The 25,673-nt window shown below is 32.9% G+C and overlaps 1 protein-coding gene across 1 annotated transcript in view; it reads right to left on the bottom strand.

Annotated features, from left to right (window-relative positions):
* LOC129216625 (CCR4-NOT transcription complex subunit 3-like) overlaps positions 1-25,673 on the bottom strand; it is a 67,323-nt gene that overhangs the window by 16,821 nt on the left and 24,829 nt on the right. The window contains exons 8-12 of the mRNA XM_054850844.1: positions 20,596-20,669; positions 17,033-17,166; positions 12,665-13,050; positions 9,390-9,501; positions 300-531 (exon numbers count right to left, since the gene is read on the bottom strand). Of these exons, the coding sequence (XP_054706819.1) occupies positions 300-531; positions 9,390-9,501; positions 12,665-13,050; positions 17,033-17,166; positions 20,596-20,669 (938 nt within the window). The remainder of the gene's footprint in view (positions 1-299; positions 532-9,389; positions 9,502-12,664; positions 13,051-17,032; positions 17,167-20,595; positions 20,670-25,673) is intronic.

The raw sequence follows: 25,673 nt of genomic DNA, 5'->3' as shown, positions 1-25,673 counted from the left end.
TTAAATGGTTTGTTTTTTCAGAGGAAGAATTTTGTGAAAGGTCTATTCTGGAATGAAAAATACAGTGTAAATACGTAAAACAAGGGTCTTTTCCTAAAAGACCACTTAAATTCTCCTAAAGGAACCACAGTGAAATTAAAAAAAAAAAAAAAAAAAAAAAATTAGGAACACCAACAAAACATTAGTACAATTTTAGGAGATGAAATTTTTTTAAAAGAAATTTAGGAATTTTAGGGGGACTGAGACCCTTGCACAATATAAACAGTTACCTCAACCAATATAAAGATGATTTTTCTTACCTGTGTTTTTGAGAATCCATTGGAAGGGGTAAATGCTTATAGGCTGAATCCAGGATACGTAAACTCTGAGCATGCTCAGGAGAAAAATAATTTTGAGGTATTTCACCAAATATTTGAGATATATTAATTTCAGAACATATTGTAGGTGATAAGTTAGATGAAGATGGCAAGGAAGTATCATTGTACACATCATTAACATTGTTTCCTAAAACATTGTGCGTTATTTGAGTGCCTAAAATGAAACATATAAAAGAAAAATTGCATTAAAAAATATAAGCATGTACTGATGATGACATTACTTTAAAATATAAGACTCAAACTAAGAAATCAAAATTAGAAGGAATTCTCAATTGTTTTACATGTTTTTTTTACAAAAAAAAAAAAGGACTCAAGAAATTTTGAAAAATAAGATAATAATAGAACATTGACTTTTGTACCTGATGAAGCAGGGTTGGGTTTTTTGCCGGCAAAAAGGTATTTTTGCCGGGACAGTGGAAAAAACCATGGCAAAAATGAAAAAAAAACCGGCAAAAATGGAAAAAAACGGCAAAAACCTAATTGCAAATTAAGTAGCATTATATTGTTAATCAAGAAATAGTGACAATATAATATAAATAATGCACTTTAATATTTTAGTTATGTCTCTCCATGTTACTTCTAATTCATAAGGTGAAAAATAAATAAAAAAGAAATGTTGGGATTGCAAAATTTAAGATTTTAAATGCTTGCTAAAACAATTTTTTCAGAATGAGCCAATTCCTTGAATGCTAAAACAAAGAAAGAATGTTTACTTAAGCTTAGTAAATTAATAAAAAGATTGAATTCTAATTATATATATATATATATTAGCCGCCTGCGGCGATCAGCTGGTCCGCCTTTTTACGCAATTCGCTTTTTTGCGCCAGGGTTGCCGCCTTCGGCGGCTGCTTAGACAATTTAGCGACGGTATTAATCAATGTTTTTCTCTATATAACAATATTATCATTCACCTTTTTACGCCAATGTTGACTTCTTCGACGGCTGCTTTAAAAAAAATTGTGGATGGTATTAATCAATCTTTTTCTCTATATATCAATATTAACATTCGCCTTTTTACGCCAAGGTTGCCGCCATCAGCGGCTGCTTAAAAAAAATTTGTGTTGAATAAAGTATTTTCTAGATCTATCTCCCGTTATGTCCTTTGGAATATTTTTCAGGGAAGGGGAGGGGAGGTACAAAAGGCATACTCTTCATGCAAATTTTGTCGGAAAATAACAAAAAGCATTTCCACTTTTATGTGAAAGCATTGTTTTTTCAAAGTCATGGTGTGTGGGGGGGGGGGCTATTGATCCCCCGTTGAAGTTCCTCTATTTCTTACTGTCCATCTACTGTATCCACCTCTATATTTGTCCACCTTTCTTTCTCTCTATCTATCTATCTATACGATCCAAGCATATCTACCTCTGATAGTAATTAACAATCCTTTATATGTAAAAAAAAACGTTTTTTGCCCACTTAATATCATCTCTCTATCTACCAAACATAACCACCAATCCCTACAAAAATCATGCAAAAAAAAACGCGGGCTTTATTTATTTGCTTAAAATTACACGTAAAAAAAGGCTCTATGTTCCCTGTAGTGTCCAAAAAGCAGCGCTTGCAAAAGTTTAAAAAAAATCACCGATTTTATTGAATTAAAATGCGCAAAAATATTTGACCAAAAATAAATATAGCAAACAGTCCAGAAAAAAAAAAAAAAAAGTTGGAAAAATAAAGATCTAAGAAATCTCTGAACATTTAAAAAAAAAAAAAAATGAAGAGAAAGCAAACGATTTCAGTTAGGTCACGTGATTAGGAAGTGCGGAACTCAGCCAGCAATGCTTACAGGTCCCGTCGTGTTCTGCATTTAAAAAATTGTAAAAAAAAACTTTTGCATATTTTTAAAAACTTTTTTCTTCTGAAGGGGGCGGAATGTTTTTACTATTACCAACTACAAGTTTCGAATTGAGGGCTCAATACTTTTTGCAGGATGGGTTTCGAAAAAAACTAAACCCAGAAAAAAATGTGAAATAAAGGTTTCTTTAAAAATTTATAAAAAATACAAAAATTGCTCTATCTTCAAAATTTTTTCCTTCATCCTATTTAAAATTAAATTTTCTACACTATAGTACAAAAAATATTTGTGTGGTGCGATTGGTTGGGGTCTGTGAGGTAAAAAGTGCAAAAAAACGCATAAAACATTAAATAACTTTTTTCGAATTAAAATATCGAAAATCGAAGCCCGAGGTGCACATCTTCAGCAAAAACTGCACCAGTATACCAAATTTCTTCTTTCTATGCCTTACCGTTTTCCCGGGATGCGCGCCACACACACACACATATACACACACACACACAAACATCTTATTTTATTATATGTATAGATATGCATAGATTGCATTTATTTCTTTTTTCATTCTGTCCCCCCCCCCCAAGCTAGACGTTTTGTTGTATCTATATTACGTTACATTTCATAGTTGTGCTCATTTAAGTCACTAAAAACAGCGAGATTTTTTTTTTTCCTTTGTCACTTACTTTATTTTGTTACTTTTGGCACACTACAGGGAATTTTGGAGATAACTTTTTTTTTTGCTCTACTTAAATAAAAAAGCGGTTTTTTGAGTGATCTTTATTTTTATTAGGAAATGAGCTGGGAGGTTAAAATAAATAGAGATGGATGAGAAATTTTAGAGATAGATCGTAAAGGTAGATAGCTGCTGAAGGCGTCAATCTTGGCGTAAAAATGTGAATTTCAGAAAAAATATAGAGATGGATTGATTAATACTGCTGCCAAATTTATTTAAACAGCCACCAAAGGCTATAAAAATAATTAAATTAAAATTTTATCAAAATCTTTCCATGCTTTTACTTTTATATAAAAGGAAAAAAAAACTGTAATTAAGTTATTAACACAAAATCAATTTTTGCCACTTTGGCAAAAACTGGCAAAAACCTATTTTTGCCGGGCGGTAAAAACCGTGGTTTTTTCCGCCCCTGGCAAAAACTTGCCAACCCTGTGATGAAGTTCATATTGTTACAAAATTATATTGAGTAAAATGCAAACATTGAGGCACATTTTTACAGCTAGGATAACTAGCAGTACCTAAAGCAAACTTTTGCTCCGAAATTTTCAAGACTAAATTTAATGGTCAACATTCAAAATTTCAAGCCTGAAATAGATGAATGCTATAGTTTGCAGTCGATTTTAAGAACTATGAAGTACCACTGTTTTATAAATTTGCTGCATAATATGCTTGCGTTTATTTAGCAAAATCATTTGAAGTGAAAGTAAATGTTTGACGCTGACTTCCATACAGTCCCCAAATTTTGGGCAATCATCCTTTCATTCTGGCTAAATCGTTCAGGGTCTAAAATATTTAGTGCTCAAAATACACTATTGTTTGTGAAAATTGCAACACCACGAAGGATTTACCAGAGTGAGCTGAAAATTGCAGGAAATGTAAAGTAGGGCATGATATGCAAATGATTAGAATTGCCTACTGGTAACGCATGCATATGATGAGCAGCGCCCTCTGGACGGCGGATCGAACCGAATATAAATAGACGGCTGTATGATTATTGGTGGTTATATGCTAGAGTAAACGTTAACTGAATCTCTACTATGCCTCTTCTTACGAAAATTGAGCAAATTTTGGAGTTTTAGCGAGGCAGAATCATCGGCCTTCGTGAAGCTGGATTGTCGTATCGTGCAGTAGCTGCTCGTGTGAAGCGTAACAGCAGCATACAAACAATATGGAATACTCTTCCGCAGGCAGATATTCAAACTTTGTTTCACTCCATGCCGAGTTATGTAGCAGCCCTTATTGCGGCGCGTAATGGCCACACAAAATACTAATTTCTATCTCTTTTTATTGTTTGTTTGGTTTGAAAATGTAATTATTTATTTGCACCATTACCACTCAACTGTGTCTTAAATTTCATTCAACTATGATACTTCATTCATGGTGTTGCAATTTTCACAAAAAGGAATGTATATTAATACTAACAGTATCCGCACAGCAATGCCCGCGCTAAAAATATAGCAGAAGTGCATTGAATAAAAAAAAACTGACGCCCCCTCCCCCTCTAATATGAAATTATCATTTTTCTTTGTATAAAATGATTACACACTTTTTCAAAGAAAAAACCTATTACAGTTTCTTTGGAATTTAAAACTTTTTGTCAAATCATTAAATTAGATTTACAGTTGCTTTAAAACTATTTAGCAAATGAAGTGGTTTTTACTGCAATTTAAAATATTTTGCCAAATAAACAAAAAAAGACATCAAATAATATCTTTCAAATGTAAAAACAGTGCCGCAACTGTATTGTTTATCGCCAAACTCGCCCAGCAACCACGCTATTATAATCCATCCATCTAATGAAAAAAAAAATCCAGTCAGGGCAGCGCCAAGCCTGATCCGCGCCGTCATGCAAATGTCTTTTGAGCGCCTTTATGATCTGGCGTTCGGGGAAATATAGTTAACACCTGGAAAGAGGTTTTGTAAACAAATATATAAGGAAAAAAATTAAAAAGTCTGGCATTTAATTTATTTGAAAAATAATGTGTGAATATTTAATTTTGGAATATGGTGTATGTTTTTACTTCATATCTCGAAACTATTATTTAGAGTTCAGCAGCTCCTCTGATATGCTTATGATGCATTTTGGATAAAGAAAAATATTTTGAAATATCAAAATTAAGGCGACTGTGAGTATGTACCTAAACTCTAAGCAGGGTTGGCAAAAACCCGGGTTTTTTTAAAAAAGCCCATGGACCCAGGGTTTTTCGGGTTTTTTTAAATAAAACCCAAAAAAACCCAACTAAAGCTGGGTTTTTTAAAAGAAATGTGGGTTTTTTTGTCTTTTTTCGGGGAAAATGTAGGGTACTTGTAGCATATTGTAGCGTAAGTATATGAACAAAGCACAAGAATTGTCTTGGGGTAAAAAAAGCTGGAAAACTAGTTAAAATTCAGCGTTTTCAGAAGAAGAGTACGAAAGACGACGAAACCCAAGAATGGTGAAGTTTCAGATTTTTTAGTTTCCATGATTACCAACAGTTAAGGCAAAATTACTTCTTGAGTGATAAAATCTATTGTTCGTTTTTAATTACTGCTATTTTTTTTTTTTTTTTTGCATTTTACTTTATTGTATTTCATTTTTTTATGCAAAACTACTGTAGAGTCTCAAGTAGTTTAAATCCCTATTTACTGAATTCCAGCTTAATCAAGACATTTCTTTGAATTTTATGTTGCCTGTTTTTCTATTGCTGTGTACAGATTAAGAAATATTAAACTTTTTTGTAAGATAATGAAAATACTGTACATCCTATTCTGTTTTCTGTCCGACCACTTGTAAAACCTGTTAATTTCTAAAGAAAATATAACTTGTTAATTCGAAATTTGTGACGTGTCGGGTTGCAGAAAATAATTCACATGAAAGCCTTTTAGCTAGAGTAGTTTCCTCTGTACAACCTACAAATATTGAGAAAACCAGATGTGACAAGACTTAGTCAAGATAATTTGAGTTATTTATTGACCAGTTAAAGATAAAAGTTAAATATATATTTTTTAAATCTTTGAAGTATTTTTAATGCCATTAAGAGTTAAGAAATACTATTAAAGTTCAAAATTCATTTTTTATGTCCATTGTCTGTGGTGAAGAACAAATAAAATTGAAGTTTAAATTGTAAAAGTATTTAAATTAATTACTTTTTTTAAAAAACTTCTCAAAAAATTTAAAAAAACCCAAAAGTGGGCTAAATAATGGGTTTTTTTAAATGGGTTTTTTCAAAAAAACCCATTGGGTCCAACCCAATTGGGTCCAATCCGGCCAACCCTGACTCTAAGTGATAAATAATGAATAAAACAGTTATGCTTGTCAAAACATGACAAACCACTGCTTCAGTGGTTCAACTAGAAAACAGTTTTAGGGGAGTACATTGAAAAAAAAAGTTCTCTTTTAAAAATTTTGAAATTTGTAGTTTTAAAAATGCAATTTTAGACGGTCTTTGGTGCTGTTATGGGGGAGAACGGTACAAGGGGCTCCGTGGAAATTTGTAGAAGTTGAAGCCTTAAAACGCGATTATAGGCCATATTTATTGACGTTAGAATAAGGTATGGAACTCTCGGATTCTACCCGATTTTTTTTTTTTTTGTAAAACATAGAAATCAATTCCCCTCTCCCCACCAATTTTTTGAAATTGAACTTCCAAAAACGTAATTGTAGACAAATTTGAAGATTTTTACAAGAAGGAGATTTTGGAGCTCCCCCTGGAAATTTTTTCAAAATTAAAGCCCTAAAAACTTAAGCAAAATTCTATGATATTAGTAGAAGTTCAGAGGCTGTTTCACTTAAATTTTATGCAAGTCATGTTTTAAAAACCTAAATTTTAATGGTATTAAAGGAAGGTAGTTCGGAGACCCTTGCCTGAATGTTTTCTGATATTGAAGTCTTAAAAATGCGATTGTTAGACAATATTTGGTAACATTAGGGCCGGCAATCTTTTGAAATTAAAGCTCCAAAAATACAATTTTAGGTGATTTTCAAATGCAGTTTTAAGCAATGTTGTTTGGTATTCCAGGACTTGCGAGGACTTGCGGAAATTTTGCGAAATTGAAGATCTGGAAATGAAATTTGAGATGCTCCATAATGCTTTTCACGGCGGGAAAGGGAGAGAATCGGATGAGTAGCATTTTGAAGACAATCTTACTTTCAAACGAACTAGAAAAAAGAAAAATAATAAGGAAAAAAGAAAAGAAAGAGAACGGAGGGCGGAGTTGCTGAACAATTAGCTGTAACTACTGAAAATTTTTAATTCAAAGATTTCTTTTCGAAAAAAAACTTAAGTTTTTCCCCAACATCATTATTTTTTTCTTATCAAAATCACTGTTTTCCTAAGATGCATTTCTTTTTCTCTGCAATAATAAAGAATATTTTTGAAAAACATTCAACTCGGCATTCTGGAGGTGCATAAATTATAATACGACATATTCACGGCAAGAATCAAAATGGGGAATAGTGCAAACTTCTTGCGCTTCGTATGCTCAATCTTGTGAAATTGTCATACCCAAATAACCAAGGCTCCACATATGAAGAAAAATGCTCATGTATGCATAAATTAGCATCATGTGTTTTTAGTGTAAAAGATTGCACTTTTGAATAGCATGTTTGGACACAACAAGACAATATTTTTCCTTTTAGAAAGGCAGGGAGGAGGATTGCTTGTTTTAACGAGCAGTATAATTTCACCATCACTATTAGATATAATGAAAAGCTCAATTTTAATTTTTTGGCTGGAGATTTTTTTCCACTCATTTGGAGCATTTTTGATTGGTAGAGCTCGGCACCTTTTTACTTTCTTCTATATCTAATATATAGAAGAAAGTATTGGATTCGTGCAAATTTTCGAATTTCGAAGGATTCGAATGTTTTGAGGTGTGCTGAGTCCATTTCGACTATTTTTGGAAAATGTCTGTCTGTCTGTCTGTGTGTGTGTCCGTGTGTGTGTCACCAGTTTTTTGTGGCCACTCTACAGCAAAAACTACTGCATGAAATCGAATGAAATTTGGTACACATATGTGCCCCTATGTAAACTTGTGCCCATTGGTTTTTGGCGCGAATTCCTCCAAGGGGGGGGGGGGATCAATGGGACTTTTTTTGAGTTACGCGTGCTTGCTATTCCTCAGGAAGTAGCTGGCGGAATCAAACAAAATTTGGTACATATGTTGCCATTAACAGGAACAGGTTGCTGATTCAATTTTGGTGTCAATAACTCAAACAGGGTTGAGCTATAGAACGTTTTTTGTCGTCAATTGTGACTGCTGTATCTCAAGAAATAATGAACGGAATGAAAGAAAAATTTATCAGCAAATAGCCTCTAGTGGGTATAAGAGCTGATTTTATTTTGGTGTCAACAGCTAAAAAGGGAGTAGCGCAATCGCTCGTTCTTTTTTTCTATTGTGAGTGCCCTATCTCAAGAAGTAATGCTACGTTTTGGTTGAAATTTGGAATATATGTGAATCCATATGTAAACAGGCTTTGGTTCAATTTTGACGCCAATCGCTTCCAGAGGTGTTGATTTTTTTTTTTTTTTTTTTGAGAATAAAAATAGTTTTATTAATGCAACAATAAGAAAGATAAATCGTAATAGATTGTGGTCTGCGTATTTCTCGTGATTTTAATTGTATGGAAATGATCGGAAATATTATCTCAATGATTTAAAAATTTTAGCTGTTGCCATCTTATGTTCGTTAACAAATAAAACATTTGTAATTAATTCAAGCAAGGCTTTTAAAATAACTTTAAATTTTTGCTCTTTGCTTTGCTTTTGCAATAATTCAGACATTGAGATGGTCGTCAATTTTTTACATGTGTAATTTTGTTTTTGTTGGGATTATTGCTTCCTTGTCAAGCCTTGGGGTGGGATCAGAAAAAAAAGAAAAATATAAAAGAAAGTTTCGTGATGGCCACAACATACTAGTTTGACTCTGGCGCCGTCGTGCGCTGCACGACCTTGCACATAGGGACGGCGCGGCCCTGCATCCAGTGGAACATTCAAAAATCATCTTTTTTTTATTATTTTTTCAGCAGGATATAAAAGAATAATAGTTGAAAACAGAAGAGCATTTTTTTTTAAAGTTTATTTAGTAGTTTTACATGAAAGATTCTCTTACATTTTTCTAATTCAAACTATTCTCAAAAAAGGCACACAATTTTCAGCGAGACATGTGTTTTTACATTGGCATGTTTCCAAAACATATGTTGATGATGGAAATTGTGGTGGATGAAGATCCAGAGGAGGGGTATGGAGGGAATAAAAACATAAGCAAAAAAAATAAGAAAAATCAAAATATTTATAAGAAATATAGGATTTTTCTGAGGAGGATAACTTTACAAAACCAATATTGAAATCCGGAGTTGTGGCAAAAAACGGAAAACTTTCATCTTTAGATATCAATATACATTGTATCAACTTTCTAAAAACAATCTTACTTTATGTGTCACCGATGTGACGGCGACTCTACAGATTAAAAAACACTTTTAAGTAGTCAATATTGGCATAAAAATTACCTTTGCTTTGTATAGCTGAAAACTGCAGATTATGAATGTGATTATTGATACCAGAATTTAAAACAGCTCTCTCAGCAAGGTTTTTTAAAGTGGATTGTGCATCATCCAAGATCTAAAAAAAAGATAAAAATATTTATACTATATTTAATGAGTCGCTGATAACTTATGTGTTTGCTTATGTAGTAAAACCCCTCCTAACGGACACCCCTCAATGCGGACAATTTTTAATTCCCCAGTTCCAATGCAAATAACATTATAAAACCCCTGTCCTGCGGACACCTCTCTATTGCAGACAAAAAAATCTGTCCCGTTAGTATCCGCTTTAGAGGGATTTTACTGAATATATAACTTTTTCAAAAGTTTCGTGTATAGGCAAACATACTCTTTAAAAATTTTAACTAATTTTTAACTTTTTCAAAATAAGCATTAAAAGCATTAAAAAAAATTATCTGCCAAATTCAGGATGCCTCCAAATTATAAAGTTAATGGGCAAAGTAAGTGGTTGCCACCAGCCACAGGGCAATCAAATGAAGACAAGTAAAAGGGAGTAATAAAAATCATCTGTCAATCTCCATCTCCAAAGGCAGGCTAATTATTTTTAGGAACTATTTTTTAAAAATATAATACATAACTACTGTATTTAGGATTATTAACTTCAATAAATTTTACAACTATCGTTTAAAAAACGTTAGTAATGAAATTATTACTACCCCCTAGAGTTAAAGAATCTCCCCAGTTTTGCCCTTTATATAAAGTTGCTAATATAAAGAATTGGTTGTATGAATTTCATACATTTTAACTTTTATTGCACTTAGAGCTATAGAAGAAGAATTCTGCATCATTAATGCAGTATTGAAATATATTTACAAATACCGTATTTTCGGGATTAAGCGCCGCGGCGCATACAAGAAAAAAAGTTTCAAAAATGTGGATGCGGCGCATATAATGGGAGCGGCGGGTATAGTGTTTTTTTTTTTTTTTCCCCGATCAAGTTTTAAAAAAAATCCGAGTTTGCAAAAAAGTTGAACATTTTACCAATAGATGGCGCCACACTTTTCCCTTTCGTTTTGCGAAATGAGCGACAAGCAAAGCAAAGAGGGGTAGCCATGAGGGGAGGTGAGTCAGCGATTGCTGGTGTTGCACCATAGAGAGAAACGCTAAACCACGTGAGCGCTGAATGACGTGAGCGGCGAGGAAGCCTCATCGAAGCGAAGGGGGACGGAGGGTCAAGGAAAGGAGCTTGTTAGCAAGACTAGCAGGGGAGGGGGGTGGAACTTCCAGTTTTCTAAAGGGGAATCACCCCTTTCAACAAAGTGGGTTGCTCGGGGTGGTCAAGTGACCTACTAATTGAAAACTTGTTTCTCCGTCTCCCATCCCCAATTTTATTCACTCACATCGTCGCTTTTGCTGTCGTTCGTGCGTTCTTTTCTTTCTTAAAGTTTTTACATCGAGTTTCATCTGAAATGGCTCCTACTAAACGACTTAAGAGTTACACTGCAGCTTTCAAGTTGGAAGTTATCGCTAAGGCTGAAGCGATCGGAAATCGTCCTGCTGCCCGGGAATTCGGAATTGATGAAAGATGTGTTCGGCGTTGGAGGTCCGAAAAATCAACGATCGAAGCGATGCCGAAGACAAAACGTGCCCGACGAGGAAGATCAGCTCACTGGCCGGATTTAGAACGGGACCTGAAGAAGTGGGTAGTGGAGCAGAGAGCTAAAGGAATTTCCGTTTCGACTGTCCGGATTCGAATAGAAGCCAGGTGCATCGCTGCTAATTTGAATATTTCCAACTTCAAAGGCAACGCGAATTGGTGCTTCAGATTCATGAAGCGGAATCATTTGTCCGTCAGGCAGCGAACAACTGTGGGGCAGAGTCTTCCAGCTGATTGGATGGAGCAGAAAAAAAAGTTTTTAGACTACGTCGAGAAGCTGAAGAAAGAAAACAACTTTCAGCCTCATCAGCTTATCAACATGGACGAAGTCCCTTTGACTTTCGACTGCCCTCCCAACAGGACTGTCACATCTACCGGTGAGAAGAGCGTCGCCATTACAACCACGGGGCATGAAAAAACATCATTCACGTGTGTTTTGGCTTGCACGGCTAGCGGAGAGAAGCTGAAGCCTATGCTGATTTTTAAGCGGAAAACGGTCCCGAAGGAGTCTTTCCCGTCCACCGTTGTCATCCGCTGCAACGAGAAGGGGTGGATGAATGAGGCCCTGATGTCAGACTGGTTTAACGAAGTTTGGAGAAAAAGGAAAGGCGCTTTTTTCCAACCAAGTGGAATGTTGATTATGGACTCCATGGCGGCGCACAAGACCGACCCTGTGAAGGAAGCGGCGCGGCAATGTTTGGCGTCCCTGGCCATCATACCAGGTGGGCTTACAAAAAAGTTGCAGCCCTTGGATTTGGCCCCCAATCACAGTTTTAAGAGCCACATGCGTCAACAATGGGAGTCCTGGATGGTGAACGGACTGCACAAATACACGAAAGGCGGCAACCTGAAGAAAGCGTCGTTCGCGGAAGTGGCGAAGTGGGTAGCTGCAGCTTGGAATGCGGTAAAGCCGAGCACCATAATTTCCGGCTTCACCGAGGCGGAGATCATTCCCCGAGTCCCGGATGTTGCTGCGGAGGACGATGGCTCCGATGACGAGGAAAACAGCCCGGAGCTCGATGCAGACTTTCTAGGACTATTTGCGTCCGACAGCGAGGACAGCGATTTCGAAGGATTTTGAATCGCCGATCCATAGTGGATGCGACCCACTGAAAAAAGCGTGCTTATAGTGGCGCCGACCACTTAAAAAAACGTGGAGCGCCATGAGGAGAAGGGTCCGCGTCCCGCGCTCTGGATAACCAACCAATGTCTCCTCCCAAAGTACGAAAATTTTAATTATAGTAATAATAATATAGTTATGTTAATTATATTCTTTTAAATTTTATTTTCATTTTATTGCAAGTTTCTGAACGTCTAAATTGCGCTTTTAAGTTGCGTTAAGTTGGATGCGGCGCTTATAGCGGGCGCGGCGCTTATAATGGGTGCGGCGCGTACATTAATTTTTTTTTTCCGGCGACGATAATTTTCGATGCGGCGCTTATACTGGGTGCGGCGCTTAATCCCGAAAATACGGTAATAATAATAACAAAGAATTATATAAAAATACATTCATGAATATAAACACACCAATAATTATCATTTTTTTATGCTAAATGAGAACTGATATTTTCATAAAATGCTTTTTGAATAATTGAAAACAAAACAAAAAAAAGCAGATATTTACCACAGAATTTGACGAAGCATTTAATGTTGTTGATGAACCAAATGATGACCTTGATGAATCATTTTGGCAGTTTAAAGAGGAATTTGCACTTTTCCGAACACTAGAAACAGAATGCAGCTGACTATCACTGTTACTAAACACTGGTTGATCACCATTTTCACATGACAATTCTGAAGAAGACTCCCCATCTTGAAATCTATATCGATAGTTGGAATCAGTCCAAGAATTACTTACAGGTGCAGATGATTTAGATGAATGGCTGGTATTGTTATGCGTTACATCGGATGTTGAATTGGAACAATGAAAAGTTTTTGTATTTACATCATTAGCAAATTCTTCATCAACAGAGTTTGAAGATGACCAAGCGTTTTCATGATTATTGGACACTACAAAAATTAAAAGGGAAAAATTCAATCTTTTAAGTATCAGTAAAAAGTTTATACATATAAATAAATTAAGCCTTTAAATTTCAGTTCAACTCTAAATAAAAAGTATTCCTTGACATTACACTTGAACTGTGTTATTTACTAAAATGACTTGACTTTGCAGCAAAAAAAAAAAAATTAAATAAATAATTCAAAAGTCTGTTTCTTCATTTCTTTCTCCACCCCCCACTCTCCATTTTTACAATCATATATCGTTTTCAAAAATATTTAATTAGTTGTATTACATAATTTATTTCAATTAACTATTATTATATGAAGCTTCAATCATACAGCATGTTCTCTTCTGAGCATTTCTTGTTCTATTCTGAGCTCCATTAAAAAGTGACGTGAAGGTTGAAGAAAGAAGCGAAAACTAATATTATCATACCAAACTCTCAAACTTTTAATGGCAGTTTACATTTTACTGTTGCCATTTGGGAATAAATAAAAAGCTCAAATACTGTGCTAACTATGTTCGCGTTTCATTAGAATAGATGGTTCAGTTTTAATTACAATTTTTATTGATTGTTGCTTTTGTTCTAAAATTATAACAATAAAACTTTGCCATATAATTTTGTGCAACATTCTTTTTATTTGTATTGAGCTCAAATTTTCTCATGCTCTTAGATGTAAAATTTTTCTGTAAAGAATATACATGGTCTGTGAAGGATTCTGTAATTCTTTTAAGGATATTAATGGTTGCATTTTGTCAAGCAAGATACTGATTTATCTACTGATTGATTACACTTAAGTTTAAATATGAATTTGAATTCTCTCAATTTTTAGCATAATTAGTTCGACTACACATCAAAAAGCTGTTCACAGTTTAAGGATATACTCACTATTGAAAAGTGCTCTGTTTTAGTTTGTACATAGTATACAAAATCATGAATGAAACAAATTTTTCTTTTTAAAAATTCTTCTCAGAAAATGTCCTTTTCATTAAATTGAAGTGCCTGTCCCTTTTTACTATATTTTTGTTAAATTGATTTCGATGGTGTCTGGTCTGTTCAGATGGAATCTTGAAACTCAATTTTCACCCACTTCCTGTGATCAGATTCCTCTGAAATTTTGTTTGTAACCTCAGACCTGATGACAATGCAGGGTTCTGTAATCAAATTAATTAATCATTGATTATTAGTTTATTGTTCCAATTTTAATTTTCATTTTTGCCTAAATCCTCTAATATGAGCCCAAAAAAATGTACACACAAACTAAAATTTAATATCCATAAGAACCACCGATTTTTCTGCATCAGATATTTTTTTTCTAACAATGAAAGATAATTAGAATACAAATTATAATTGTTTTTAACTAATTTCATGCAAAAATGTAGGTGATCTTTCAATTAAAAATTCACTGTTGTTCAGGTTTATTATTGAAGAAAGTTTTTATTAAAATTTGCCTAAAATGTTTAAATCAATATACATAATCATAGCAATTTGTATATGTAAGGGATATTTCAAAATTGTGGCCACCTTCCAATGTAAATAAAATGTTAGGTTGAACTGCAACTTTTTAATAGATATGTGTTTTTATTTCTGCTTAGCTCATTTCTGGTATATTTTTGTAATAGTCTATGCGTTTCCGGTTCATTCTCAGAGAAATTAATGTATGATATATTTTTTATATTTCCACATAAAAAATAATCTACTTGCATTGCACTTAGGTTATTAATTTAAATAATTCTCTATGTATTTTAGAGTTACAATGTTATTTATGGTGCTGTTTATTTTATCGACTGAATAAATTTATCCGAACTCAGTCATCGTCAATTTAACCATCTCAGTCACTGTCTGAACAAAGTACGTAAAATTGAATGGAACATTTCAAACTCAAAATACTAAAAAGCAGAAAGTAAATAATAAAATAAAAAAGTTATAAATCACCATGTTTTCAAAATGAACTAAAAAGTATAAAATAATTTATCTAAGCTTCATGTAGATTTAAAGTCCTATGCAATTTCAGAATTTCTTACAGATTGTCTGGAAATTTTGACTATGAGTTTTTAATAGCTATCAAAATACTTGTGAATTTTGAAAGGAAAAACATGAGGCGAATGTCGCCTCATATTCTAGTCGAATACAGTCGAACCTGTTTATCTCAAACCTGCTTATCTTGAAAATCTGTCTATCTCAAATATTTTTAATTTCCCTACATTTGCAGCCAAAATTCAATGTATTTTCCCATGTTCATCTTGAAAAAAATTCTGAAAACCTCTATATCTCAAATTTCAGCAATGCTGACATTTTCGGATTAAAAGCCCAGTAATCTTCAATACAATTAACAACTTTCCTTAATCACAGAAACAGTAGCATTGTCCTAAAGGGCAGAGTGGGCAGTGGAAAAAAGGGAGAAACACATCCAGAGTCTGTTTTTCTAGGAAGTGAAGACCAACAAAAAGACAGTCGTTTTAAGCACTATCTTGGAAGCAGAGCAGAGGGCAGAGATTGGGACAGTGAGGTGATGGATGGGCTTAATAGATTTGACATGTGGCGTGAGTTTTTCAAGTTCGTGGTTAAAGGTCATTCGAATTAAAAGCCGATGATAGGCGTGAAAAAGAAAGTTCAAGATTCTTTCAAAAGATGAAAAAAATGAAAATTCTAGAATTTTTGGATGGCAATCCATTAACAAAAAAAAAAAAAAAAGAAAATGCTGCCAAATTTAATATTTTAGCTAGCATGCTTTCAACGATACTTAAAAACAGAATGTCCATGGAGCAAAAGTTTCAGTCAAATAAAACCGAATAATATTCGAAAATGTGCTTTTCTGGATGTGGACGAGTGCATTTTAAAATGGTTCCCCCAATGCAAGGACCAAGGTGTTCCAGTATGGATTAATGCTACAAAGAAAAGAAGTTTTTTCCAATGATGGATTTTCAGCCATTTGCCAACCTCAAGAGGATAGTTGCATCAAAAAAAATCAGGCACCAAAAAACAATAAAAGACTATTTTGTTTGAAAAAGGTATGCTTAAAATTTCACGGCTGTCAAAATGATTCTTTAAACTTGCAATAAAGTACTTGGTATAAAATAGTTGAATAAATACCTAACAAAACTAATACGAAAGAATCTTAATCTTTTTCGCATGCAAAGCAGTATAAAAATGCAGTATAAAATTCAAATTTTCATCATCAGATTCCGAATTTCAATAAGTTTCTTGAAACCTCTGTATCTTGAAACCTCTTTATCTCGAATTTTTTCTGCTACCAGTGAAATTCGAGATAAACAGGTTTGACTGTATATAACTACAAGAGTTATAAACAGTACAAGAGTTATAAAGAGAGTGTATATAACTACAAAGATTATCAATGAAAAAACTTAAACTTCAATTTATACTATTTCAAGAGCTATAAAACTGTTATACATGAAATACACCGCCAGCTCAGTCATTTCCAGTCAAGGACTGCAGTTTCGTGCTTATTAGCACTCATCAGCAGGCATAGGAAAGTGACTGAGCTGGAGATGAAAACCTCTTAAGGAAGCCAAGAGTGCCAAACAAACTGGTAGCTGATATAGAATTAGCACAGACTAGACAAGTAACCGAAGCAATGGTTCGGTTCAACTCGAAGATTGAGGCAAGGCATGGTATATTCAGTACATTATCACCCATTAGCCAGGGTTAAAGCAGAAAAACATAAAATACACCGCCAGAAAGCAATCCAGCAAAATGTTTCCCAAAAATCTGTAAGAAATTGCAAAATTGTATAGGGCTTTAAATCTACTTAAAGCTTTGAGAAATTATTTTATACTTTTTAGTTCATTTTAAAAACATGGTACTCTAAAACTTGTTTATTTTATTAATTTTTTGTTTTGGGGTAACACTACCACTTTAATTATGTGATATCAAACAACAAATGGAAAATCAAGTTATTTAATATATTTCATTTAGACCTTTGAAATAATGCAACAGATCCTTCACTTTTTGTATAACAAAAATCTCACTTTTGTAATGGTTATTGGGCATTCCAGCGGCAGCAGTTGCATATGGTGTTGAAGATGCTTGAGAATTTATCACAGGTTGACTGTTATGGAAATTTGAGTGAGGAAAAAGTGGACTACTATTATCTGATGACACACTGTAACATTTTAAAAAAAACATATTTTATTTTTCCAAACGAAAAAAATAAAACATTCACATATGTCATGCATTTCTATCATCAATTTTAATACTTCATCATATCAAAGCGGGCAAAATAATAGATGTAAAGTGTCCAGATATTTAGCATTCAGAAATTCTTTGATAATTTTATGAAGTGTTTTTAATATCACATGAACAAGTTATGAGAACATTTGAACTTCAGTTTCCAACGATTTTATTTCAAAAATTCTTAATTATGTCTTGAATATTATGTTGAAATATATAAAAATTCTTTAAAAATGATTCAAAATCATTTTGAAACTATATTGCTTAAAAAATACCGAAAACTTTAAAATAAACAGTAAAAGGGAAGGGGGGGCGGATATATTGATCAAAACTTACGGCTAACAAAAGAAAAAAAATACTTCTGAGTTTTTAAGTCACTTCACTACTATATTTTCGGGAATAAGCGACGTGGCGCATACAAGAAAAAAAAATTGCTGGTGCGACGCATGTAATGGGTGCGGCGGATAGCCCCCCCCCCCAGTAAAAAAAATCCAAGTTTTAAAAAGGGACTTTGAAAATGCTGCCAATAGATGGCACTACATCATCCTGCTGCCGGCATTTGGCACAACATAATGATTAACGTTGAAAAAGTATGTCAGTCATGTCAAAAAAATGTCAGTGTTTCAATATACAGGGTGTCCACCCTTAAAGTGGACCAATAGCTAATTCATAAACCTTTAGAGATAAGCATATAGTTCCATTTTGAAAAAAATCTTTAAATTGCGCAAGCACTCGAAATTCATGAATGTTTTGTCAAAAAATCAAATATTGAAAAAGTTACAAAATTTAACTTTTTATACAGTCCCCCAGTCCTAGCTATGATGTTTAGTAAAACATTCCGGACGCACTATACCATTTACAACTAAAAAAAATCACTCTGCTACAACCAAAATTGATCAAGTTATAAAGTTTTGAAAAATCACTATTTTCGAAAATTTTATGATGTCGTCGGCGAGATAGCTCTTAAGGGCACGTATGCGAATTGACAAAGTGTGTTAATAGGTTTAAATTTATTTTGGGCTCTTGTCATCAGGAGGCAATATTAATGGTTGAAACGACTCCGCAAGTACTAATTATAAGCTCAGAGGAATATTTATGATTAAAAGCTTTTTTTAATCTTACTTATTTCAAGAATATCTAATTTCCATATATGAGTTTGAAAAACATATTTTGTATCTCAATTTATGCAAAAGGTTGTCACTGTATTTAAATTTACAGAGTACTGATAAAGGAAAAAAATAGTACATTTAAAAGAAAAGGAAAACTGTAAAGATTTGAATTATTTAGAACTTTTGTCATGGTATTTCAGAGGACAGACGATAATTTTGTAATGCTGAAAAAATGTTTTTCTTTCTATGCATTTCATTTAATGTTTGTAAAGAAAGTTTCTGGCCAAGAAAGAAAAAATGTTCTGCAAATGATATAATGATTTTCCCTTGAAAAAATGAATAAAATCAAACCACAGATGATTTGTAACAATGACGACGAAAATTTTACTCCCTAAATAAATATTAAAAACAACCATTGTCATAGCAATCAGCAAAATTAGAGCAACATCAACTTTGGTTAATTGAGGACAATAAGCAACTCGTGATTGCGCAAAAAATCTCCTGACATTAAACAAAGATATTTTTTTAAACAAAAAAAAAGGAGAATATAATTGTTTAAAAAATAATATTTGATTTGAATTTTTAAAAAAATCTCCATTTACTTAATGATATTCGGGAGATGGAAATTAGAGGGTTCTTAAAACAAACCCACAAACCATTTCAATACCCCCCCCCCTGCCTTTTAAACAGACTTTTAGCTTATAAATAGCACTTGCTAAGTCTTTTTAACCGTTAATATTGCCTCCGATAACAAGGCTCAAAAGGAATTTAAACCTGTTAACACACTTTGTCAATTCGCCTTAAGATCTCACTTGCTAATGTCATAATATCTTCAAAAATAGTAATTTTTTTAAAACTTCATAACTCGGTCAATTTTGGTCGTGGAAGAGTGACTTTTTTTTTAGTTATAAATGTTAGGGTGCCTGTAAGGTTTTACTAAATAGCATAGCTAGAACTGGAGGATTATAAAAAGCTAAATTTTGTAACTTTTTCAAAATAATTTTTGAAAAAAAATTTCATGAATTTTGAGTTGTTGCGCAATTTACAGATTTTTTCAAAATGAAACTATGCCCTTATCTTTAATGGTTTCAGAATTAGCTATTGGCCCACTTTTAGGGTGGACACCCTGTATTTTTCTAAAATAAAACAATGTTTTTGGATGTTTGCACTTTCCTATTTTGCTTCTGATTTCCATATAAATAACAAAGTTACTATATAAAAGCTTTTAACAATGATTTATTGAATTCAAATGTCGAATAAATCAAGTCGGCCAAAAAATATACTTCGACGTGGTTCTATATGTTCCAAGAACGTTATCTGTTATTGTTTGATATTCGAACAACGACTTATGTCGTTTCTATGTCGATCGATATTTTTCTGCTGCTTGGGGGCAGAGAGTTTGACATTGGCGAGGCATTGAGGAGAAGGGTCTGCGTCCCTCGCTCTAGATAACCAACGAATGTCTCCTCCCAAAGTAAGAAAATTATATTTACAGTAAAGTATAATAAGATTCATTAATAAAAAACTATTTCTTTCATTTGCATTTCATTCCAGCTTTCTTTACTCCTAATTGTGCTTTTAAGTTGTTTAATGTTGGGTTCGGTGCTTCTGGTGGTTGCAGCGCATACATTAAAAAAAAATTTCCTTGAGAATATTATTTCGATGCGGCGATAACTTCTGAAAATACGGTAATTTCCTAAAGTAGCTGCCAAATTAACTGTAAACAATTGTTTGTATCTACATTTAGTCTGAAAAAGATGTCATAGTCACTTTTTAAATTACCAATGCACTGTGCATTAACATTTCACACCAAATTATTGCAATGGTTGATCTCAAATTTCGATGTAAAATTTTCAAGTCATTTTTTCACAAGGAATTTCAGTTTTCCTTTAGTTGTCCTTTAAACAAAAAGTTCATCACATATAAAATTTGATTTTATCTAAGAAACAGATGTGTGATTCATTGTAAAAGTGGTATATCTCCATATCTTTAAAATGCATATTTGTTTGCCAAATTGCATTACATTTAGTTATTTCTTTCAGTACAAAGATGAAGCATCTTCCTTTTCTAAAGATAAATATCTAATGACAGATATTTGCTGAGCACTTGTATTTTTTTCCGAAGAAAAATTTACAAAAGGGCTTAAAATAATCAGGCAAAGTAAAATCATTACTTTATCAGATACCTTTCACAATGAATGACATATAGTTGGAATGATTGATCTAATTTTTAGTAAGCAAGGCAGTACTTACCTGATTGTATTAGTAGGAGAGGCAGGTTTCTGAATAGTAGAACTGGAATCTGGATTTGAATTTGCAACAGAGTTCTAGAATTTCAAAAAATTTTACATTACATCAAAAATTAAAATATATCTTAAAAAGTTTTTAAAATCATTTATTTCTAAATGAAATGTTTCTGCATTTTTAGAAAAAATACCAAATTTGTAAGATTTGTCCTAAGGTTTTTGGAGCAATTTATAAAACATCACATCACACCCGAGGGTCCCCTGTTCCTATCACAGTAGTGACTTGCCCAGAATTGGGACCATCGAGAAGTTGCAACCTTTCTTATTTAATTTCAAAGTATCAGACAAGAGATTTTAGAAAACAGTAACAGAATACGGAATACAAGTAACATAATACAGAATACAAATAACAGAATACAGAATTTTGAATATTTTAAAATTTTAACATAAATAACAAGTAGTCAATACACTATGAAATGAATACTAGGAAAAAGGGCCTACGTGGTACTTTGGAATAGAAATCCCTCTGAAGACAACAATTAGAAAATTTCATTCATTCTCCGCGTGATGTGTGGGTCAGTGATTGCTTGTCTAATTCTTTACTGTATTGAGATATTTGGGGGACATCCTAAATGCAGGCGATCTGTCAGTGTACAATGGAATAAATAATGATATGCATCACCCACCCCACCACACACGCAGAGTGGTGATTCTATGAGACCAAAACGATGGAGATATCGAGGGAGTGGTCCATGACCTGTTAAAAAGACGGTATTGCAGCGATGTGAGACACGCAAAGAGAGCTTGATTGTGGGGAATACGTAGTAGACCCCTCTGCCCGTCTCCGTGTGATCCCACCTGTACTGCCAGTCCGCCTTCAATTGGGTAAAAATCAAGTATTTAAGATAAGATTTAGGGGAAGGGTAACATCAGATCAGGTTGTAAATCTATGGAATCGGCAGTCCTTCTAGCTAGGCGGTCTGCCTCTTCGTTCCCTATGTTGCCTGAGTGGCCTTTAACCCAGTGTATAATGAGAAATAGTGGGTGAATCAGAATTTGTTTTTGAATGATTTGCATTAGGTTATTGCGGTGATTTTTTTTTTATTGCTAAGATTGATGATAAGCTATCAGAATATATTTGAAATTGATTAGTAGGTTTGGAATGAGCGTATGATATTGAATTAAGGAGCGAGTAGAGTTCTGCTTGGAAAACTGAGTTGCTCTCCCAGAGTCTAGTCATTGAGCTACTTATTATTGTGTTGCCAGAGTATACCACGTAGGCCGAACCGACACCAATGGAAGTTTTTGACTCATCAATAAAAAGTCTCCTGTATATTATATTGCTAGGATGAATTTCTTTCGGATGAAGGAATTCAAAATTGCTTAGCTGTTGATCGGAATTCATAAAACAGTAAACTCTTGATTATCCACAGAATTCAGTGGCACATATGCCATGGATAATAAAAATTGCGGATAAACCACAAAAAAAACTAAAATGAGGAAGAAATGAAGTAAAAATTGTCCTTTCTCAAAGACTTTTCTGTATTGATATACAGTACTTTCTACAAACAGTAAAAAAAATTTTGTTTTTTGCATAACAGAACGGTAAATAAGCAAACAAATAAATAAAACAAAAACAACCGAGTTTAAATTTAATTTTTCGAAACAAATCGTTCATAGGTATTTGATTTTTGTTCTGAAAATATGTCAGAATTCATACACTTGTGGTAAAACAAAAATTCCCTGACTTTTCCAGGTTTTCCAGGTTGTTTTTTTTAGAAAAATTCAGGTTACTCGCTTCATTCAAAATTAATTTTAAAAAGCAATATTTTAAAAATACAGTAAAACCCCTCTAATGCGGACAGTAACGGGACAATTTTTTTTGTCCACAATAGAGGGGTGTCTGCAGGACAGGGGTTTAATAATGTTATTCGCATTGGAATCGGGGAATTAAAAAATGTCCCTATAAGATGGGTGTCTGCACTTGAGGGGTGTTCATTAGGAGGGGTTTTACTGTAATTAAAATTGTTTAAAGTAGCAATGCGGAAGAACTAAAACTTTCCCCTAAGATTAAAAAAAAATCTTAGATTTGAAAATATTGAAAAAAAAAAAAAAACTTGTTTGTAAACCAAAAAGATTGTTTTTGGTTTACTACTTGTTGAAAACAAAGTATTTTCAATTTATTTTAGCAGTTCTTCGATGTCACATCCCATGCGTAATATTAGCATTCCGCATCCGATTTTGGTTTATAATTCTTCTTTTTATTTTCTTATTAGTATATAACACAAAAAATATTGAGCAAAATACAAAGTTATTTTTCAGTATAAATATGATTAACTTATTCCATTGATTGGTATACCATATAATGCAAAATAAAAAAATCAACATCCGCCAATCATAGGCCAATGCCAAAAATCATCTTTTTTTTTCGCATATTAAAAGATACTTACATTAAAATTTAAATTTTTCTTCTCTAGAAAATTAATTTTTAAAATTTCATAATTTGCTGCACATTTTATGTTAATTTCAATAGCTTACATTGAGATAAACATCCAAATCAGTTTTTGGAAGTTTATGTGTACTTCCATCGTACAAACGACCAAATATGGCAACTTAGTGAAAAATTTAAGATAAGAAATGGATTTTTTGAATTTGTAGCATAAAAGTAGTTATAAAAAATTAATAACCCTTAAAAAACTACAATTAAGACAAAATAGTCAGTTTCTAGCACAGGGTGGCGACAGGAAATGTGAAAAAAAGTTCCCTGACTTTTCCCTGATTTCCCTGATTAAGTTCACCAAATTTCCCTGATTTATATTACCAATGAGAATGGTTTTCTTTCTTTGCTCTACTTGAAATCCATTGTATGTTTGTATAAAATGCAGTATTTTAAACGTTTTAAGTTGTGTAAAGTTGTTGAACTAAAGATATTTTTTAAAAAGATGCTACTCTTTTAATAAAATGGTTTTTTTTAAAAAAAAGACAATTTTTTCGGGGAGGGGGGGGGGGGAACCTACAAAACAGTATATTAAATTTTTATACACGGAAAGATTATAGAAAATTAAAAAAAAAAAACAAATACTTTACTTCCAGAACCCACTTAGCATAAGAATTTTAAGAAACTATTAAAATTACTCTTAAAAACATATGTGTATTTATGATAGAACTAAAAAGTAATTGAAATTATTTTGAATTAAGTTTTTAAACAGTATAATAATTGTTGCAAGAATAACAAGTAATAGTGAAAGAATAGAAGTAATGTAGTTATTCTTATATAACTAATTGACATATTTATGCAAAACTGATGAAACCATTTGACATCCATTCATAGGGAGCTTTTCTTTAATCAAGAACATAGGTTTTAATGAATGAATACAGCATTTTAACAATAAAAAAATAAAGATATTTACTTAAGTACATAAGTTAACTTTATTTCAAATGATTTCAGTATGTAACGAAAAAAAAAATCTTAGATTGCTTTTGTAACAAACAACTTTGAAATGCAAGAAAAAAAAAGAAAAAAAAGCAATTAGTTAATTTCAAAATATATAAAAGAATAATACAACTTGGTTATAAAATTAAAGAATTATACTTAAGTCTGAAGAAAAGAAAACCTTTACAATCTGCTGTGACAACAAATGGTATAACGGCAAAAAACAAAGTTATTTTAATTTAAAGTTCAATTTTAGCAAATAAATTAAAAACCCGAAGAAGTAATAACTTTTAAGCTTTTATAGTATTAATTCAAAAAACAAAGATTTATTCCTGAAATAATGATTACAGTACTTAATTACTTCGAGACAATGGAATAAAGGCAAAGGAGCTAAGACATTAATGAAGGCTTCCTCTTTGCCTCTATGGTTGTTTATTTTACATAGCATTGAAATTGAAAAGGAAATTTCAAGCTAGGTAAAATAAACAACCTAACAGACGCATAAGCAATCTTAGGAAGTTCATCCTGTGGTTAATAAGTAAGATTCAATACTTTGACATTGAGGAAAAAAGATGTACAAATATGCGGCAGTGTATAATCGCACCTCATTAATTTTACTTTTTTTTTGAACAGATAATTGGCCAAAAATGCGTAGGGAATAAGGATACTTAATTTTGTAAAGCAAAAAAAAAAAAAAACTTCATAAAAACAATTTTCCCTGATTTTTTGCCATTTTTTCAAAATTCCCTGATATTTCCCTGATTAATAAAGTTCCCTGACTTTTCCCTGATTTCCCTGATCTGTCGCCACCCTGTAGCACATAAGCGTCTAAATCAATTAGAATGAAAAATGTTCTTAAGATAAAATTTTGCATTTTCCAGAAGGTAACTATGAATTATCCAGAAAAAAAGTCCCATTTAGTGTTGTTTTCAATATTTTGCATTGCAATAAACATCCAATGCCGTTATTGGGAACTTAGGCACTTAAAAAGTCTTGTGTACTTCCATCTTGAGAATGACTAAATACGGTGGTTACGTCCAAAAAATAAGAAATATTTTTTTGAATTTGTAGCATGAAAACAATTCTTTCTTTTGCTAGCGTCATTTTATTTATTTTATTTTTTTTTTTTGTTTTTGTGGGGGGTGGGGGGAATCGATAAAAATGAAGATTAGATCTCATAGGACAAAATTCCGTGGGAAAAAATTTTGAAAAAAAAATGGGGGGGGGGGGGCAAATTCCCTACCTTTTTGCTGACAATTCCAGGTTTTCCCAGAGCCTACGCAATTAAAGAAAACACTCAATTATGATTTGAGTTAGGAAACTTTGGCATTTAAGGATCATGTCAACTTCCATCTTGTGAATGACCAAAGATTGAGACTAAGTTTCACACATAGCTGAAAAGACTTTCCGATCAAAAAAAAAAAACCCGATGACACTCCCATCTTCAGGCTTGTGCTTCAGAAGCAGTAAATTGTCATCTTCCCTGTGGAGTGTGTGCATAATTCCTGTTCACCCAAGGAATTTTTTTAGGGTTGCAACTTTTTTTATTGCTAGCGTCATTTTACTTTTTTGGGGGGGGGGGAGGGGGGGGAGGACATCGATAAAAATGAAGATTAGATCTCATAGGACAAAATTCCCAGGTTTCCTCCATA

This window comes from Uloborus diversus, chromosome 1 (genome assembly GCF_026930045.1).
Source record: "Uloborus diversus isolate 005 chromosome 1, Udiv.v.3.1, whole genome shotgun sequence".
Classification (NCBI taxonomy): domain Eukaryota; kingdom Metazoa; phylum Arthropoda; class Arachnida; order Araneae; family Uloboridae; genus Uloborus; species Uloborus diversus.
The sequence above is the reverse complement of the archived record's forward strand: the minus strand, read 5'-3'. Positions and strand labels throughout refer to the sequence as shown.